This window comes from Saimiri boliviensis, chromosome 11 (assembly GCF_048565385.1).
Source record: "Saimiri boliviensis isolate mSaiBol1 chromosome 11, mSaiBol1.pri, whole genome shotgun sequence".
NCBI lineage: Eukaryota > Metazoa > Chordata > Mammalia > Primates > Cebidae > Saimiri > Saimiri boliviensis.
The window spans coordinates 110,588,232-110,609,880 of record NC_133459.1 but is presented as its reverse complement, the minus strand read 5'-3'; the positions used below and the strand labels follow the sequence as shown (position 1 = coordinate 110,609,880).

At 37.5% G+C, this 21,649-nt stretch overlaps 1 protein-coding gene across 1 annotated transcript in view; it reads left to right on the top strand.

Moving 5' to 3' along the window:
• Nucleotides 1–1,670: 1,670 nt before the first annotated feature.
• The window catches only part of PALMD (palmdelphin), a 58,770-nt gene continuing 38,791 nt past the window's right edge, over nt 1,671–21,649 (top strand). Inside the window, exons 1-2 of the mRNA XM_003933272.4 lie at nt 1,671–2,175; nt 19,678–19,758. Of these exons, the coding sequence (XP_003933321.2) occupies nt 2,131–2,175; nt 19,678–19,758 (126 nt within the window). The 5' untranslated portion in view covers nt 1,671–2,130. The remainder of the gene's footprint in view (nt 2,176–19,677; nt 19,759–21,649) is intronic.

Genomic DNA, 21,649 nt, shown 5'->3' with positions numbered 1-21,649 from the left:
CCCCTAAATTCCCTGATCCTCTTTTTTTCTCTTGTCTTCCCCTCCACTAGCAAACTCTTAGGTTTTCCTCTAGCAGAAATGAGATTTGAGAGGTAAATTGTTTTTAGGAAAAGATCCAGACTAATAATTGGATGACTGCCCGTTTGTTCTGGGCAGCAAATATGCAATTCCGACTGAGATATTTATCACTACAGCTCTCTCGTCTTTAATTTCAGCCAGGATGCACAAATAAACAAAATCAGAAGTTTTGAAGGTTTGATTTTTCTTTTAAGCTAAATATCCATCCAATAGTAATCAAACTTGGCCCACATCCAAACAACCCTCCTATTCTCTGGTCTCCCAAAGTATCCCTTCTGATGATGTATGAGCAAGGACAAACTATTCTCAAGTGTAATTTCAGACTCTTAAAACATGGGTATCACTTTATAGTGACTGGCTTGGGATGAGGGCTCTGTGGTTGGGGAACTCCAACTGACAGTGTGGGGAAACCTCAGTAGGGCCAGTAAGTTTCTCCAGAAGACATTCCCACACCATTCTGCCTGAGGCTCTTACACCCAGCTGTAGTGTTCCAGGAGGTAGATGGAGGAGGAGGCTGGGGGCCCAACTCCTTCTCATAAAGACTGACTTAACCTTCAGCCTGTGCCTCACATTGCCCTGTGTCCTTGGGCAGTCCTTGATGAATGACAGTTACACAGGCAGGCAGCTGGAGTTCCAGTCCTGGCTTTGCTACTTACTAGCTAGATGGCAAATTACCTCTCTGAGTCTGTTTGCTCATTTTTTAAGTAGGGATTATAGCCCTTATCTCTCAGCACTTTGCAAGTATGCATTTGCCTATAGACAGAATCCAACAAATATTAGCGATTATCATTACTAATATCAAAACGGCAAAGGAAATTAAACCATATGTTCAATGTTTGGGTTGTACTTTTAACCTCTTCAGCTGAACGTTGATATGAAAGTGTTTAATAGCATTCAAACACGTAATAATAAGGTAGTTGGTAATTAGGATTTACTTCAGCAAAATTTAATTAACCGGTAGGGGAAAGAAAACAAACAGAGCGAATTGCACAGCTTCCCAGCCTCTGCTTTGACCTAAGAGTCTTACTGGGCTTGCCTGCCTTTTTCTAAAGGGCAGGGGAATATCCACACAGTGCCGGGCTGCAGGCAGTTACAGAATGTCTCATCACATTTTCAAAGGCTCACTCCTTTCTCTTGCGTAACTGGTGAGGTCAAAATGGGCACCTTCCTGAAAGCCGAGAGTGTCATTCCTGAACATCGTCCAAGAAAGAACTACATTCCATAGAAATCCAAGTCAAGCAACAACAAAAGGTGGCACTTGTGTGTAAGCCACAGTAAACACCTTGGTGGGCCAACTTCTTGATATAGTCACATTAACACCTTCGATTTCTCCATGACCTAAAGATGCCAAAGTTCGCAACAAATTGCTGAGCAATTTGGTGGGGGTGGGGGTGGAAGCAGGAGAACAAACCTATGTATACTTACCACTACATGAAGTTTAAAGTAACTATAGATTGTTCTCTTATTATAGAAAGCCTATCAGTGGAAGAAAGGCAAACAAGTGACTTGGCACTTCTGCCTCAATCAAGGTAAGGCTCTCCCCCTAGAGCTAGAGAGCAAGTTAATGAGCTTTGTACAAATACACACAGACCCACACATCCGGGGATGGCTGTGTGTTGCTAGAGCAGAGGCTGATTAAACACTCAGTGCGTTGGCTGTCTGTGCCACTCCTGGAAAATAATGAATTGGGTAAGGAACAGTTAATAAGAAAATGTGCCTTGCTAACTGTGCACATTACAACAAAGAGCTGGCAGCTCCTGAAGGAAAAGGGCTTGTGCCGCTGCCGTTCAAACTTGTCAGTCAACTCATGCCAGCAGCCTCAGCGTCTGCCTCCCCAGCACACCCTCATTACATGTGTCTGTCTGGCCTGATCTGTGCATCTGCTCCGAGACGCTCCTGACAAGTCGGGAATTTCTCCATTTCTCTACTGGCGCAAAGAGCGGATTTCTCCCTGCTTCTCTTCTGTCACCCCCGCTCCTCTCCCCCAGGAGGCTCCTTGATTTATGGTCGCTTTGGACTTGCTTCCCCGTCTGCCTGTCCTTGACTTCTAGGATGGAAGAAGCTGAGCTGGTGAAGGGAAGACTCCAGGCCATCACAGTAAGTCTACATACAGTTACAACTCATTAAGGTGGTTGCTTAGAGGAAGGCAGACCGTGGCCGGCTGCTCCTGTCGCTGAGCCCTTGTAAGTGGAAAAACAGAGCTGTCAGCCTTCATGGACGCGTCTCTGTTTCTCTCTTAACCCTTATGACCCTCTGTAACTCTTGGGCTTCAGAACCTGAGCGCAGGGCAAATGTTCTTGATTTTCAAAAAGGCTGTGCCTGCATTTTAAACAACGATCAAAAGCTATTAAGGCAGTGTGATTAACTGTCTTTCACACTCTGTGCGCCTTAGAAATGCAGTTTTTCCTTACATGTCCATTTGACAAGCATTAGATCAAAAAACAGATCTCCAACTTGGAAACTTTTTAAAGCCATGAATGCATCAAAAAGTTAGAATTTCTTTTAAAGATAGAGAGAAAAAGAAATTTTAAAAACGACCTGAAACTTTTTATTTGTAGTGTGGTAGTATGTTCCAGAAAACCTAAGATAAATAAAATGAATGTTAGTATACGTAATTTAAGCGTTAAACAAGAGAAAAGTAGGTAAAAGCACGTATCAGATTAATTCTAAGATATCAGTTTCCAGCAGAGTCACAAACTGAATAAGATCCTGATAAAGGAATGCAGTGCATGCAGTGGATTTGGAAAATATTTTGTTAATACCGAGAAGAAAATTCGTGCATTTTTTTATGTTCTGGAAAAAGTCAAAGCAAGATATAAATAACTTTTCTTAAATAATCCACCTTTAATTTTATAAAACCCTGTATTTGGCAGTAACTTGGAAATCTGTGTCACAATCATTTATCCTTAGCTACAACTTTTAATATAATTGTTTTAAGGAAATAAAAAAAGATCTTTGGAAAGCAATTCCCAATTTCTCAGCATTTTCTGCCACTGACATTAGGTGTAGGAAAAAAATTAGTACTTTTTAAAAACTGATGCTAGATCAGGGATTTTTTGTTGTTCTTCAAATTCTCATTGCACAACTAATTATGCTAATCCTAATTTAGATTTTTTTACTAAATTGATAACAATGTCTTAGTTTCACCCAGAAAACATTCAGTAAATTGAATTGTCTTCGTAGCCAATGGTAAGATACCAGAAGTCTATTGATAAGGCTGGCACTTTTCCATAAAACACTGCTTTGTTAAATGTCTAGCTTCTAATTATTGTATCTTCCTCTCTTCAGAAGACCTTGGTCGGGACTGTTTGTTTGTTCTTTTTTTGTTGTTAAACTCAGCCACCATCTCAGCTGTCCTGCTTTAAGGAACAGGAACGCGGCTCTGCTCTGTTGTTTTTGGCATGGGCCTTTTGCATTACAGCTGTTGTCTAAAGGTTACTTTATCAGACTGCATGAGTTGTGTGATCACAAGCTCCACTATTTCTAATGCTTATATCTCCTGATTAACGAACTGAAATACACAAGTAGACCCTTGTTCTGGATGTTCCTCTTTCACTTGGGGCACACCCTTGCTCAAGCCCTTTTTCCCTCCCGTGCACCTTATAACTCTTACCAAAGCCGCACATGTTCCAAAGATATGGCTGCATACAGCTATTTCTAATGCTAGGAATCTTAGTCACTGAAGGTTCCAAGTGCAAAGAGAGATAGAAAACCATCATAATGTCTTAAAAGCCATTAAGAGAAGAAGTAGGTTCCTGAATATACAGATGTATGCTTTTTTGAGGATTAAAAAAAATTGGATTATTCCATCAGCCTGAATATATCCCATTAGAAAGGACTAAACAAATCTCCAAAGTAAGATCACAAGTAATTCTAGCTTGGAAGTAATATACTTCTATAAAGGTTGTTGGGAAAAGTTTATGGGAACAAATTTCTCATAAACCAGCCTACACCTCACCAGGCTTAAATCCAGTCACATTTGTCACCACCTAGAGGAAAAGTGGAGCAGTGGTGTGTCCATGGAAACAACACATCCACTCTCCTCCCTCTTGGACGCCCTGGGACATGCCAGCTTTCCCTGCCTTTGCTCTTGCTTTGCCCAGGAAGCCACCTCAGCTACTCTCTGTCTCCTTAGGAAAATAAAATTGCAGAGTATGCAGAGAGTTTGCAAGAACTGTTTCATTTTTGGAAGGACTTAAGCCTCAGAATCTCCAACCTAGACTAAAACTCAGAGAATATCTTCTCATTTTAGCTTCTTCCTCCTATTTACCCACACAGAAATTTTTTTATATACTTCAAGAATGAAATCAGAGGGTAATTGCCCAATGCACCCGGACATAGCAACACATAGACCTCATTCTGGAAGCAAAAAAAAAAAAAAAAAATTACACTCTAGGATACATTTGATTTTTGTATTATAATGTGTTTCTCCAATTCCTGGCTATGAAATGAAATAATCTTCACAGTTGTATTTATTCTACCTGGTTTCAAGTGCCTAAAAAGTTATTTTCACTGCAAAGAATTGAAAAATTAAATGTATATGCCTAGAATTTGACAGAACCAAGATCCAAGTGCCAGTCTTTTTCTTTTCCCCTTAAAAAAGAAAAGAAAAGAAAGATTAAACATATTAAGTAGTTGAAATGTAACACTTAGGCTCTCAAATTGAAAACTAAATTACTATAGTGATGCCATTTATTTCTCATATCAGATCAGTAAATTAAATTTTAGATTAGTCAGATGTCTTCTCAAAGATTTAAGAGAGTAACGGCAAAATTATGAAAGTACACAGAAACAACCGTTCAAGGGTAGGTGCTTCAGGGCAGGAGCTTTTGGGTGCACCAAATGTAGATTCTATTTACACAATTACTTTCATGTTCTTCCATGCACCAACTCTTCCCTTTCTAAATTAATGGTCAAAGTACCCCTTTGCCTAAAAGTTCAGTCTTCAACTATAACTTAAAAACAGGGCTGCTTAAGATTAATTAAATATTATATTTGCTCTTTAAAATGTCTCTTGAGGCCCTTTTCAAGTCAGTACACACTTTAACAGATAGCTGATTTTTATACAAAAGGAGAGCTAATTGGAACTCAATCGTATTTTGAAATAGACTAAGAATTTGAAATTCACCTTTAGCAATACTGGAACTGAGGATACCAATGGCTCCAGCATTCTCGAGAAGCAGGAGATGAAGGACTGAAGGTATCACTAACAGAGTTATCCCTACAGAGTTCCTCTCTGAAAGTGAACGTGGCCCACACTGAAGAACAATGAAAAGGCCCAGGGGTCTCTCCTCAGAAACACAAAGATCCCCTTAGGAGAGTAACATTCCATATACTCTTGACATCTCCTCCACAGCTAATACATTTTCTTACCTCCCTGCCCACAGCAACACTGGAAAATATCATTACAAATATGGATATGCTCAAACTGGAAGACTAGATCTTAAACTGTCTTGTGATCATAGACTCAGTTCTATTTGAAGGATGAACTCAGAGGAATTTTAAGAACTAGAATCCACTTTCAGAGAACAGAGTCCACTGAGTAAAAGAGATTAAGAAGAAAGCTGACATTTTTATTCTCCTCCAGACTTACCTTTGTTATCAACACAGTCTCTCCTGCATTTATGCAATTAATGGTCATTAGGCACCTACTGTGCACCAAGTCTTGTGCATTTAAATGAAAAGAAGTGAAAATAAGGGGAATCTGAAGTGTGAGGAGTGGGGATGGGAGTGCGTTTGTGGGTTTAAGTAGAGTGGTCAGGGTGGGCTTCACAGAATGTGATGTTTCAGACTAGATGTGAAGGAGGTGAGTTCTGTCAAAAGTTGGACAATAAAAATAATCACAAGTACAAGCACCTGCCTAGGACTTTCTCCATTTGGAAAGGAGCCTTGTAAAGTCCTGACTCTGGAATTTGAGCAACAGAGCCAGATTTTTCTGGCCAAAGCTGCTCATGAGCAAAAAATAAAAATACAAACTAAGGAGCTCTCACATTTCCCCAGATCCACTCCCTACTGCTTTCCACTCCCAAATACCCAAATAAATGTTTCTTGACTTGTAAATGTACGAATTTAAGAGTCATGGAGTTCTTTACGTAAAACAGAAATCTCCAAAGTACGAAGATCAATATTAAAACAATAACATGAACACAGATGGGTTCCAGTTATTTCTTTAGCACATGGTCCCTGTTACAGGTGTCAATGGGCACTCGACCTCATCTTGTTCCCTTTTTGTCAATATCGGGGACCTTCTAGCACTCAGTAAGACAGTTAATGACCCAAAAGCAACAGGTGCTGTGTGATTTGTGGGGCCCAAAACACATTGGAATGTGGTGGCCCTTGCTCAAAAGGTATTCAAAATTTCAAGATGGTAACAACAGAGCTTTCTAAGTGCTAGCTTTCTAAGTGCCCTTCTGAGCACGATGCCCTGGGTGACCTCGCAGGTCACAAACCCAAGAAATCAGACCTGCTTCTGTATTCTGGACTGGCCATATACATTTTTTCTTATTCACTCAATCTGAACAAATGAGAGAGTAAAAACAAGTGCAAATGAGCCTGGGTCTTTAACAAAGGAATACCTTAACATGTGTTTGGATCATTGTGTTATTTAGAGTTCCAAGGACTTCTTAAAGTACTAGTGGCCAAAGAATGCATAATGCCCCATTATTAACCAACATACCTCATGATTAAGACAGTTACAAGAACAACTTTTAATTTGTCATGAGCTTCCAAAGACATTCACATGAAGATGGTATAGGACGATGTAGCAATCTTCTAAATAAAGAAGTCCCATGCCAGAATATTCAACAATGAAACCTCTGCACAATTTTCCACAGTACTATACCAAGATGACATGTTTCTTCCAGAGGGAAAGATTTCTTCAAACAAATGTGGTATGCCATGCTTCTTTGCCAAACATAATAGCCCACCCATAAAGGAGACCATGTGATGAGGTATAATAATTTTGATAGCTCATTAAGGAAACTACTTTTGATAACTGGGGAAGGTTTTTCCACTGTGCAACAGAATGATAATGCTACTTTCCTAAATCCTCTACTGACAAAGATCCCCGTGAACTTTCTGAACATTACTGGATGGTTGAAAGGAAGAGCTGCTTCTTTAGAAAACTGTCATTAAAACAAATTAAAGGGTCAGTATCTAAGACTAACCAGAGGATAAACAAATGCAGCACAGTTCAGTGCTAAAACTGCAACGGGACTTCCACTTTTTAATCTGCAGTCTCAAGCTACCTATCCTCTCTTAAAATGAAATAAGAATATTTTACTTCATTTAAATGATAGTAATGTCATTTTGGGAAGAGACTCCATGAAAATTTACTGCCTTAAGACGTTCCCTCACCCAGAACCCTGTGGCATCCATACTTTCCTAAAACGTCATCAAAGCAGTTTGAGTGAGATCTATACTTACAGTTTTTACATAAAATCCTAGGGACTGAGAGGATTCAGTCAAGCCACTCAAGACATAGAGCTAGGTTATCCTCAGAAGTTCTGAATGAAAATCAAAACTAGCTTCTGTCCTAAGCATCAAGTTTTCAATGTATTAAGTGCATCAGTGTTTGATAAAGAATGATGTAACGTAGCAAAATGGGCTACAACAGCTATTCCTAATCAAATATGCTAAAATCTCTGGAATAAAAAGGACATCTAAGAAAAAGAATTCTGAGATTTCTAACAGTAATAACTGTGCCTATTCTTACATAGCATTTAGGCTTGAGAAAAATAGAACTTTCACATAGATTCTATCTCATTTGTCCAAGTAGTCCTATGAGTATTTTCAAAATCATGTTATCATCCCCATTTTGTAGTGGAAAACCTAGGCCAAGAAAAGTTAAGGAATTAGTCAAATGTTGGAACTTGAATCCATTCTTCTGCTCCTCAGATTCTCTGACCACAGCCCATCATGATAAATGTTCATGAACATCAAAATCACACTCCTCACCCCTGTTCAGGAATTCCTCAGATTTCTGGCCAGGCATGGTAATGCATTTCTATAATCCCAGCACTTTGGGAGGCTGAGGCAGGCAGATCACTTGAGGCCAGGAGTTCAAAATCAGCCTGGCCAACATGGTGAAACCCAGTCTCTACTAAAAATAGAAAAATTAGCTGGGCATGGTGGTCCACACCTGTAATCTCAGCTACCTGGGAGGCTGAGGCACAAGAATTGCTTGAACCTGGGAGGCAGAGGTTGCAGTGAGCCGTGACAGCATCACTGCACTCCAGCCTGGGCAACAGAGCCAGACTCTATCTCAAAAAAAAAAAAAAAAAAAAAAAAAAAACAGAACAGAACAGAACAGAACTTCTTCGGATTTCTGTTGTTCACTCTTATTAGTACAGTTTGAAGTGGAGCCAAGAGAAGAAACTACAGATGTTCTGCTTTGCTTAGCCACATGTTCTAACCCAAAACAGTTCTGTACCTCTGCAGTCCACTCCCACCTTCCCCATTCTGAAGGAATAGAAGTGGGCAAGAAGAGACTGTGGTGTCATTTCAGAAGTATTTGTTTTAAGAGGGTTGGAACAGAATCAAAGTCATTTTTCAGAGGACCTAATAGTTCAGGCCGCTTTTACCTCTGCCCTCCTCCCCATCCACTTTCTTTCCATAGTCTCTTCCCTCCAGCCAGGAATTCTCAAGGCAAAGACATCCTTGCATCTTTCACAGCTGCCTCAACAACAAGCTCAACACTAGCTGAAGCACCAAAACAAAACAAAACAAAAAAACCGTCCTGAGTGAGTGGATGAATGAATGAACAAATACAATCAAGCTGAGAAGGGCTGAAAGCTAATGATCGTCTGGGCCTGCTGACAGATTTTTTTTCACTGAAGACTTGGCCAAGTTTACCATCATCCCTTGATTATTCAGGGGTTTGTTTTGTGCTTGTTGTTTATCCTGGTTTGGTTTGGTTGTGTCACTTTTTGTTAGAACAAACCAGAAAGGGTAGTGAAAAGAATAAAAGAGTAACACACAAGTTGCATTCTGTTCGGAGATCTGTTAGAATGTGTTATAAGGTTGAGAAAGATAACTGCAATTATTTGATAAAATGAGGTTTAGAAAATTTGTGCTTTGTAGTTTTCCCCATAAATAGTAGTGATAACCACACCCAATTCCCATGGCTAACTTAAGAATTAGGATATTTCAAAGCTAGATGCAGATGTAATTACAGGAACACAACAAAATGTAGAAACTTCTTTATCCACATCCTCAGTCTCTTTCCACCATGCTCAAGAGCTGCTCACCCAGCCTGTCCTTGAGTACTTTAATATCAGGTTGATCAACACCCGTAAAGACACCCTATTCCATTTGAGAACAGCTCTCTGAGTTAAGAGTTCTGACATAATGTACCAGAATCTGGTTGCCTTTAACTTTCACCCAATCCTCATGACTCCTGCCACTGAAACTACACAGCTTTGTCTTCTGGATTTCAATCATTCTTCATATCACAGACTCATTGTAGGCACTCTCCAAAATGTCAGTGTAACTGTTATAAGTTGGTGCTAAGAGATGATCAGAACTCTGATGAGTATAGAGACCTTTGATGCTATAATGTCCCTTATTTGGGAAATTGTATTTCCACTGACATCTTTGGAAACCAATAAGAAAGAAAATAGTAAAAACAAAAGATAAAAAAGCATCACCCCTGGAATTGTAGAAAATCAGGTTTAACACAAGTTCTACCACTCGATCAATCACAACTTGAGAAAGTTAAGGAACTCTAATTCTCACCTTCAGTGTCTCTAAAGTTTAGAGTAAGAATTGACTTGAAAGCTCATTAGGAAGCCAGATACACAATGAATATATAAAAAGCAGTAGCTTTCTGAAAAACAAAAATTAGTCAGAAAATATAATGTGAAAATATCCCATCCTTAATAGCTACAACATTTCAAAATGTTAAAATTTAAAAATAATACTAGTAAGGAAGCATGCCATATTTATATGAAGAAATATTTATATTTTATATGTACCAAGGAAATGTGCAATATTCATATAACAAAACTTTACTAAGTAACATACTATAGGTGACCAGAGATACATACTATTCCTGAAAGTGCAGTTTTAAAACAGAAAAGTTATCATATACTTCCATATTTATTTTAATACAATTTCAATCAATATCTCTAAGAAGGTATTCTCATCCATTGCTGATGTGGTCAATTTATATTACTAAATATGTAAAAATAGTCCCAGTTTTATATGAACTCTGGCAAATTATGCAGATATAAATCTAATATAACATGACCAACCTCTGAGTATCTCTGGATAGTGATCACCAAGAGTAACTTTAAATTTCATCAGGGTGTGTAGTTCTTTTGTTTGCTTGGTGTGTTGCTTGGTTGCTTGATTACTCTGATTTGGGGGATAAATAAGGAATTAGTTGGGTTTTCAATTTTGTTTCTATTGGAATTTAACAGAACAATTCCAAAGTCCAACTAGAAAAATAAACTATGGTTATTAATCAAGACATTTTTGATAAGAGCAATAAAGGAAAACGTGAATATATCTAATTGTTAAATGATCTAAACTATGCAGTATTGGTACCAGAATCAATAGTTAGAGAAACTATATAGATAACCTGGAACCAGATCCTAATATACATTTTTAAAAATTAGTGAGTAAAAAAATTTTATTCTAAGTCAATAGGAAAGAATTATTTGATAAAACTTTGGATACACAGTTAAAAATTTAGAAAAACAACTAGATCCTCAGCATCTATGATGAATCAAAATAAATTCAGCTGAATTAGTTATTTTTTAAAAGAAAATATGGATGAATAATTACTGAGCCTTGAGGATAAATGATATTAAAAACATTAAAGCAATAGAAAAAAATTCAGTGCTTCTAAAGACAGCATAGAACTTAAAAGCAAATAAGAGACTGTGAACAGTGGCTCACACCTGTAATCTTAGTACTTTGGAAGGCCAAGGCAGGAGGATCACTTGAGGTCAGGAATTTTAGACTAGCCTGGCCAAAATGGTGAAACCCCATCTCTACTAAAACTACAAAATTTAGTTGTGCGTGGTGGTGGGTATCTGTAATCCCAGCTACTCAGGAGGCTGAGGCATGAGAATCACTTGAACCTGGAAGGCAGAGGTTGCAGTGAGCCAAGATCACACCACTGCATTCCAGTCTAGGTAATAGAGGAAGACTCAGTCTCAAAAAAAATAAATAAAAATTTAAAAATATTAAAATTAAAAATAAGAAAAGTATTTACATCTAATATGGCAAACAAAGTTATAATCCTTCATTTAAATAGCTTTTACAAATTGATAGGTTAATATTAGGCTTCACAGAAAAATGCATTGACATCACAAACAGGCATTTAAAAAAAAAAATACAAATAACCAAGAAAATCATTAATAATATTTGACCACACTAATCTCCTACATCTCATGAAAACACCACCAAAATACTATTTAGTACTATTCAAATTGCAAAAGCATTTTTAGTCATAAAATTTATAATTAGTAAGAGTGAGATAATAGACACTTTTGTGAAAATATAAGTTGAAACTTTTTATTAAATCATTTTAGCAATCTGCATCAATAATTTTGAAAACATTCATATCCTTTGGCTCAGTAACTAACTTCTAGGAACTTAAGCCCAGAAAATAATCAGAGAAAAGTAGCCTAAAATTTACATATAAGAAACTTCACCACAAAATTACTAATGATAGTAAAAGATTCAAAACAACCTAAAAGGCAGAAAAAGGAGGAATGATTAATCAAATTATATTTTGAATAAAATTTAATGTTTTGAATTAATTTTTAATTGAAATTTAAAATTAATTTTTAATTTAATTACATGGGAAATGCTCATGACATATTAAGCACAAAAAGTCAAAAACAGAACTATGTGTATAGGCCTCTTTGTTTGGTTTTTACATGTGTGTTTGTGTAAGCATGTATATTTGTGGTTTGGGTATGTTGAAAAAGCTTGAAATAAAGTACACCAAATCATTGACGGTAGTTATTTCTAAAGTAGTAGAAGTCTGAGTTATTTTTACATATTTTTAAATTTCTGAATTTACCAAATATTCTATAATTAACATATCCTAGGAAGTTTTATTGCTTATTCCGCTTAATAATAAAAATTAATCATTCATTTGGGCCCATAATCCCTATCAGCCAAGATGCTTTGAAATCTTGATTTGATAATCTTTTGCTGCATTAGTTTCCAAATTCAGCTGACTATGAAAGTCACTAGAAGTGTTTTTTAACATAAAACTTCTAGCCTATCCCCACTTCATCCTAGAAATTCTGATTCACAAAGTTACTACAATATATTTATGTATATTGCTTGTTGGGTTTAGTTTTAGTTTTCTATAATAGTTCTCTTCTTACAAGGCATTGGTCGAAAAAATTTTAAGACAGCCACCTTCAAATAAATAATCCTTTCTGTTCATGTTTCCACAAATTTCCAAAAGAATAAAGAATCAGTCAAAAGGCATGCTGAAACCAAGATATACTGTATTCTCATGATATAGAGATCTTCATTTATTGTTTTTTCACCAACATAATGATAATGAGTATAAACATGATCCCTACCCTGTTAACATTTGAAGATTAAAGAAGTTTATACATTTATGTGTTTTAAGTAGTTCTCAACACATAAAAAGCTCTTAATAAATGTAAGCTATTATTAAAACCATCTTAATCTTCATTATCTGCAGGTCTTGAAATAATTAAGCAATAAAAAATAATGTGAGTTTTAAATGATTTGTTTTTAGTAAGCAACTGCTACCACCTAGCCCTATTTCTTGTCTAAATACCACATTCCTCGTCTAAATGCAATTCACTCTGCAACTTTGCTAGGGATTAATCAGTGATTGCACCAGTCTTTTAAATATTCATCATTCACTTCTTTGTCTCTTCAAAAAATTGGGTCATTTGCCACTTTCAGTCTTCTGGTATCTTTTCACTTCATCCAAGATTCCAAGGAGGTTACTTAACAATACTTTTCTGTCATGTCTATACATTTTTCTACCCCCTGAAATGAAACCTATCAGAGACTGAAGACTAAAGCAGCTCTGCCTTCGATGTTGTATTGCTCTTCGGCTTTAATTTCCCTTTAGGAATTTTTGTTCTACCCTTTCAAGGATCAAGATTATTCTCCTTAATCAAAACGATGAAAGTAGAAAAGGAATAGTATTTTATCTCTGTCATTTTAATATTACACCAGTATCTTAGCAGTCATCTCGTTGCCTTTATCTTTTTGTTCTCAGCATAACACACACATACACACACACACACACACACACAAGCACCTTTTGTACCCTCAGTGTTTTCATGTTTCACATCTTCATGTCACCCTGAATTTTTACCTTATTTTACTATTACAAATAGGTACTACCATCTTATCTTTATTCTTGGTGTGTGAGCTTATTGGGAAACATTCAGTGATATTAAATGATTTGGTTTCATTTTTTTTTAAGTAGTTCTCTTTTCTTCTTACCTGACATCATTTTTAATTGTGAGTCCACATTTCCATTCATAAATTGCTCATGCCTTATGATCTATCTTCCCTCTGGAAAGTTTTGCTCCATTTTCAAGAATTTTTTTTAAGAATATTTTTCAAGAATTGTTGAAATCTACTTTTACTGAAATCTGGCAAACTTCTAATTATGCCCTAGATTCTTTTCTAAGAATATTGTTAGCACATCTGTTTTTTTCAGTTACCATTATTTGCACACCACCAGCTCTGCATTGTTGGTAATACTTACATTCAAATAAGCAGCTTCCACTAATATTCTTTTCGGACCTTAGCAATGAAAATATCAGCAAAGCTAACCATGAAGTTATAAGATTATCAGCTTCCAGCAAAATGAATCTGAAAGCATTCAACTATTTTAATTCTTTCATTATTGCTCTAACTTGCCTCTTCCCATTGTTTCACTTGGTTTAGAAAAATTACCTATACCCTCTTTCTGGTCAAGTAGTATGATGGCTTCTATTTTTCTTTACTTTCTTTTACTTCTGTTTTCTTTACTTTATTTTTATCCTTGCCTAAATGCCCACAACCATGCTTTTCTTCTGTAGAGGTAGTGAGAAGTACAAAGAACCCAGGACTGAAAATTAAGATCTTCTTACTAGTCTTGGCCCTGCTACTAAATACCTTTCTAAAGCAGGTCACTTAACCTCTTCAGGTTTCGAACTCTTACATGTAAAATGAAGTATTTGTATCACAGGCTCACGAAATCTCTCACAACTTGCAATTTCATGACTCAGTGGTTGTCCTTTGTGCTTCCCACAATCTGTTTATTTGAAATAACACGTGTTTGTTTATTGCTCCTTTCAGTCATGCAGCCCAATTCACCAAGTCCTATTACAAATACATCAAAATGACCCAAAATAAACTTCCATGTGGGTTTCCCTTCTCCTGTACCCAACGTAGGTGCTTCAGGGAGACTCTTGTCGTTAGCCTCCTTTTCTTTTCATAAAAAATGTCTCCCATCCATCATGCTCTTATCTATCCCTTCCAAAACTCCCACATCTTCATCTTTAGCTCTGATTCTTCATCTCTCTCCCTCCAACATTCCAACTGCATAGCAGATCATTCTAACTATTTGGCCCAGGGACACCTCCAACTTGGTGAATCCGTCATCTTTTTTCCCAAAATCTTCCTTCTCCTGATACTCCTTTTTTTTTGTTTTTTTTGTTTTTTGTTTTGTTTTATTTTGTTTGTTTGTTTGTTTTTGAGACGGAGTTTAGCTCTTGTTACCCAGGCTGGAGTGCAATGGCGCGATCTCGGCTCACCACAACCTCCGCCTCCTGGGTTCAGGTGATTCTCCTGCCTCAGCCTCCTGAGTAGCTGGGATTACAGGCACATGCCACCATGCCCAGCTAATTTTTTGTATTTTTAGTAGAGACGGGGTTTCACCATGTTGACCAGGATGATCTCGATCTCTTGACCTCGTGATCCACCCGCCTCGGCCTCCCAAAGTGCTGGGATTACAGGCTTGAGCCACCGCGCCCAGCCCCTGATACTCCTGTTTCTATGCGTCCTTCTGCTCTGGTCAGTTGCCTAAGCATAACAGCCTTGCATTCCATTTGGCACTTTCCTTTTCCGCAATGCTGTGTCATCAGTTGCCAAGTCCTGACAATTCTAACTCCTTGCTAACTGACATCCAAGCCCTCTGCTACTTCTCGTTCAAGTTCTCATGGCCTTATGCATGAGTTGTGCAGTGGCCTAACTGATTCTCTCTTCATTTTCTCTCTCTTTCATAGCTACTACACAATGAGGCTACATTCAACTTCTTAAAACGTATTTTAACTCTATCATTCTTCTTTCCCTGAAAACTTTTTATTGCTCCTTATCTCAATATGTAAATAAATTCAGAATCCTTTGTCATGCCATTCAGTATTCACTGCTGAGAATCTATCCTCGTCTGGTTTTTCTTAATTTCCTGCTACTCCGTATATGGTAACTTAGATTCCAGACTTGCTGTTCTAAATAATTCCCCAGTGTTCTGGTTCCAGGTCTTTGCTCACATCAAGCCCTTGACTTGAATGCCCTTTCCCCCTACTCTCCAGACCCACTGTAACTACCCAAAATATTCCACTCAGATGTTACACCAAAACTTCTCTTAATGACATCAGCTAGGTGCAACCTCCCCCTGTCTCCCCTCAACCTGCATTGTACCTTACTAGTGCCTTAGTGATAATATGTATTACTACTAAAGTTACTACATTTTGGCCAGTGTGGTGGCTCATGTTTATAATCCAACACTTTAGAGTGGATCACTTAAGGCCAAGATTTCAAAACCAGCCTGGCCAACATGACAAAACTCCATCTCTACTAAAAATACAAAAATTACCCATGCGTGGTGGGGCATGCCTGTCATCTTATCTACTCAGGAGACTTAGGCACAAGAATCACTTGAGACCAGGAGGCAGAGGTTGCAGTGAGTCAAGATTGTGCTAATGCACTCCAGCCTAGATGGAGCAAGACTCTGTCTCAAAAAAAAAAAAAAAAAAAAAAAAAAAAAACTATTACATGTCATAACTTTATTTCTAGACTATGGTTACTTGCACAAATGACATTCTTTAGCCAAGGTGGGAGGATTGCTGGAGCTCAGGAGTTTGAGACCAGCCTGGACAACACAGAAAGTTCTTCTCTCTCTTAAAAATAAAATAAAATAAAACATAGCCAGGTGTGGTGATGTGCACCTGTAGCCCTAGCTACTTGGAAGGCTGAGGCAGGAGGATGACTTGAGTCTGGGAAACTGAAGCTTCAGTGAGCTACGATTATGCTACTGCACTCCAGCCTTGGCGACAGAGCAAGATGCTGTCTCAAAAAATAAAAATGTAAATGCACATCTACCAAATAATTTTGAAACCCTGCACAACTCCTAATGTCATCTTGAATGTAGCATTTGTACATATGTAGCTAAGTATTGAATAAATCAATAATCAAACAACTCAGGATCAATTCTGCCTTCTTGACAGGATTAGGCATATTAGAATTTAGCTCATTGTTAATCAGTGATATATCAAAATATTTACACTCTTAAGCATTGTGCTTACTTTTATCAAATATGTGATTGTGGTAATATCATTGGATCATATTAGTCACAATAACTTTATAGTTGTACAAGGTGAATAAATTAATTTTCAAAATAATTAAGAGATAACCTTTTACAGATTGAAATTTGTGGGTGTCAGTTGCTAAAATAGGCTGTCACAGCTAAAAATCTAGGCAAAATCTATTGAACAAAAAGTCAAGGTAGTTGAACATTGAGAAATAAGCAACAATGTGTTATTCATAATGCTTACATTAATAACCAGTGATGTCTGATGTGCCAGGTTGCAGCAGCTATCTATAAGAGTACTGCAGGTTCTGGGGAAATTTGGGGAAGCAGATGGCATTTCACATTTATTCACTCCATGAAAATTTGGGAAGAAATTAGCTGACTCTGATAACTTCTGGTACACTAGCAACTGAGCTAGATAAACGACTTAAGGTTGACATGTAGTTTATTCTGCTGTACTGAAACTAAGTTATTGTCATACTGTTTTTCATTAACGCTAACAGAGTCCAGTGAAATTTGACAAAGGAACAATAACTCTCTGCTGATGAATATCTTATGAGGATAAAGTATACCTATCTTAAAAAAGGATCATGCCTATAACATTATGAAATTTCCTTCCTTCCTACATAGACTGATATAAGAGAGGCATCATATTACCTCGGAGTGACAAAACATTAGTATTCCTTAGCAACCCTTGTATAAGCCTGTTGTTGCCAAAACACTTCGGATGCCATGCGTCTACCCACAGCTTCAATTACCTGATTACTAACCCCAGGATGAAACTAGCCCAGATGGCAAACCAGCCCAAACTGGCGATCAGCAGGGGTGGGGAGGCATTGCTGGGTTCAGCAATCCCTGTCCGCTACACATAACATGTTCTTCTCTATGGGTTCTTCATGAAGAGCTAGTTACAGCACCAGCATCTAGGGAACTAAAAATGTGCTCTCTGCTAATGAGAGGTCACATTCAGTGCTTGCTGTCCTAGTGCTGCCTCCAGACTACAGTACTTCACCATGTAGAAGAAAAAGGCAGAAGTTGAGACTAGCTTGATTAACTTTCTGCTCCAGGGATTGGCACCATGAATTGGCTAGGAGTGTGGAGGCTGACTTCAGACTGCCTGGGTTCAAATCCTGGCTCTGACAATTATAAAAACTTGGCTGAGTTAATTTCCCCCTAAACTTCCATCTCCTCTTTGTAAATGGAAATGATCATAGCATCTGTTTGTTATGATAAGTATTAAGTAAAATGGTGCCTGCAAAATAATTACCAAAATGTTTGGCATAATGAATTTAAAATATAATTAATATTTGCTCAAGAACAGCCTCTGGAGATAGTGAAGAATTGATTCACAGAGGCTTTCAGAGTTTTTGCTACTAATGGCCAGATTTCATCCAAAGAAAGAAGTGATTCTCAAGATCCATGCCTGTTGCCTAGCTTTTTTTTTTCTTTTTTCAAAACAAATACAAAATTTTAAAAGTACGCTGATATAGCCTGAGTCACATAGTGAGACCCGGTCTCAACAAAACATTAAAAAATAGCCGGGCATGGTAGCGTTCACCTATAGTCCCAGCTACTCAGGAGGCTAAGGTGGGAGGATTGTTTGAGTCTAGGCGGTCAAGGCTGCAGTGAGCCATGATTGTGCCACTGTACTCCAGCCTGGGCAACAGAATGAGACCTTATCTCAAAAGTAATAATAATAGTAATAATAAGCTGATGAAGTCATATATTCTTCTTCCATGCAAAGAGAAACACAGCATACATTTGGAGAGCAATATGTTGCCTTTCTTCAACAAATGTACCTGAACTTATACATCAAAAAGAGTTTTTATCTTCAAAATAGTCACATCAGGAAGCCATGCACGTATCTCAATAATGCTGCAAAATATTTTTTTAACTCCTTCTTCTAAATTACCTTTATTGCCTACTTCTTTTGGATGTCTTCATTGGCAACAATATTTTATCCTTTGGGAGTTTTGAATTTTGAAAGCAAATTTAATACCAACATATAAGATGGAAAAGAATGTCACCTCTGATCAAAAATAAGGAAATAAAGACCTTTTTGCATGACTAGTCAAATGTCTCAAACAATTCCGAAGAATCTCTAAAACATTTCAAGCTAATGAAAGCACTGTCAGATCTAATGTGTCGCTTTCTAGGTGTTTAACAAGTTATATGTTTATTTATTTAATGTTATTAAGTATTTCGAGAGCACTGTGTCAAGCGCTGTTCTAGAAACTTTTACATATATCAAGTAGGTACTCTCGGTAGCCTCATTTTACAGATGAGGTTACTGAGGCACAGAGAAGTTGAGGATTTTGTTCAAAGACACAGAGCTAGTACACAGAGGAGGCAGAAGTCAAACCCAGACTGTCTACTTAGTATTACTTGCTATGTTTTCTTAAAAGTACAACATTTTTGTATTAGTAGCTATGCTTTCTGGGTTGTTTGAAGTAACATAATTTAAACTTGGTGAAAGCTATATCTTCATGAGTTTTGTTTGATGGGAGCTAAAAGTCCTTTTAGTGTTAAGAAGTACTATCTCAATTCTTTTCCTTTATCTTCCCACAGCAGGCTATACAAGGAGGAAACAGTCCCACTTCCCAGCTTCCTAGTTTTCTAATGATTCATCTGTCGACCTGTTTTTCCACATAAGGAGTCCTTTCACCTGGAAATTTCTTCAACATTGGACCAGGACCATTCTCTCTTCTCACGGTGTTTCCTCACATCTATTTCAAAACTCTCTCCTTACGATTCATTTGTTCTATTACATCACTCAGTAGGTCAATCTTGCTAGACTAATGGGAAAGAAAGAAAAGGGGAGTGAAGAAAGATGTTTAAGCCCTGTTTGGAAAAGTACCTTTACATATTCTTTCCCATAAGCAAAATGCTTTGAATGTCTCACTTTCCTCTCCTTTCTTTTGAAATAGGAGTTTCCAAAGCAGCTTCATACCAATGCCAAGAAAATCTCTCTAATGGGCCATTCAGATAGTGACAACAACCCTAAGAAAACATAATTAAACAAATTTTTAAAATAAAATATGTTGGAACTTTTTTTATTTCAGGATAAAAGAAAAATACAGGAAGAAATCTCACAGAAGCGTCTGAAAATAGAGGAAGACAAACTAAAGCACCAGCATTTGAAGGTAACTTACGACTTTAATTTCATTTCAATGATTTTGTATTCAAAAATTCTAATGGTACTCAAATTTCAATATTAAAAAAGCTTTAGGAAAGAAAAAAATTCGAAGAACGTTTGATTAACATTGTAATAACCACAGGAGAGGCCAACAAGCTGGTAATATTTGCATACGAGATTAATACCTTCTAGCAAACATGTGCAAAGCTGAAAACATCATTTTCTTACTTGTATCATTTATTACTGAGTTTCCCAATTTTCTTGAGTAACCTTGAGAATTCAGCCTTGAGAATTTGGCCCTGCTCACAGTCTTGCTTAACATCCCTAGGGAGTGGATCCAGCTAGGAAGTTCCTTTTGAAATCAATGAAAGGCCAGCGGTTCCCCCGGGGGTGCAGAACAGCGTCTGGCATGGTCAAGGATGCTTGCATTTAAAAGCTCAGTGCCGTGAGCCCAATGTTGTTTGACCATGCTTTGGGTTTTTGTTTTATTTTGTTTTGACAGAACATGAGATCATAACCAAAAATAACTCTCCATGTTTAAAATCAGATTTTACATCTTTCACTGGGTGTGGTCACTTCGTAATTAAAGCGCATTGGGTTTCAACATTTTATTACTTAGCTTAGCGACAGGATGCAAGCAAATGACAAACAGAAGCTCCTTGTGAAAAGACTCAAGCAGGAAACTACTTATCTGGCACGGTTCCTATCAATAGACTTAATGAATCCCCTTAATGATACAAGGCTGCACACTCACAGGGTCTACAAATTTAAATTAACTTGCCGAATGCAACTGACTTCATTTTTTTAATGGAACAAGTACCTACCTCTGAAAAAAAAAAAATGTAATTTAAGATTCCAATTAGCCTCAGCTCTCTGGATTCTGTTTGCTTCTTTGCTTCTAAGTAAGTTGACATTTCCGATGTTTAATGGATTTCAAAGTATAGTAAGTCTGCTGCCCTTCTAATACGTCACACTGAATTTACATGAGTAGTATACATAGTCAAGAAATGCAGTGTGTACTCCTAGAAAAATCAATGAAATTTGTTTTTTAAGTGTGAAGTTGTTCCAGTGCAATTCAAATGAAGTCAACAGTCAAATGTAGAACAGTGTTTTAGATGGAGCCTTTCTAACTCCGAAACAAGAGGAGTTAGAGGTCATTTCTTCTCCTTTCCTCTCTCTCGCTCTTACACACACACTTGCACAATTTACACACACACACACACACACACAGAATTTACTCATATAATCTGGATCTCCCAATGAACTACTTTCTGCTTCTGAGTAAACTGACAGCTCTCTAGCTATCCTTGAGAATGGGCAATTGCTACCTTTGCAGAATGGATAACCACAAAACAGTGGAGCTCACAGTAGAAGAGAAGATTTAAATATCCCCTCAGTTCATTCTAGAAAGTCTGTCTCACATGAAAGCCCTGACTCACTGAAAGGTCCATTTCTGAGGTAGCACGTCATTTCAGCACTTGCCAAAAACAGTATGGAAAGTAGTACATCATCTTCCTTACTGGTTTGCTCTCCAGAACACAGGAGACCTCTTCCAATCCAATCCAACCAAAACATTTATCATGTTTTGGTCTGCCATATACAGTTGCACAGTGTGTGTACTGCACAGAGATATCTGAAGTGATAGTGCCAAAATCCTGTCTGTATTCCTTTGCCAGTACTGCACTCTGGTTCAGGGATGTTATACCTGGAGCAAAAAGTTTCCATCTTCTCTGCCTGAAAGGGCTACGCACTTTACCCAGCTGTTCACTGGCCAAAACTGTTATGTGTGGAGCCGGCAGGGCTGGGAACTGGGGGAGATGACACATTGTCCTAACTTAGGAAATTCAAGATTAAGTAAACAAGATAAAGGATAGTTGTTTTAATTTAAACCACAGTAT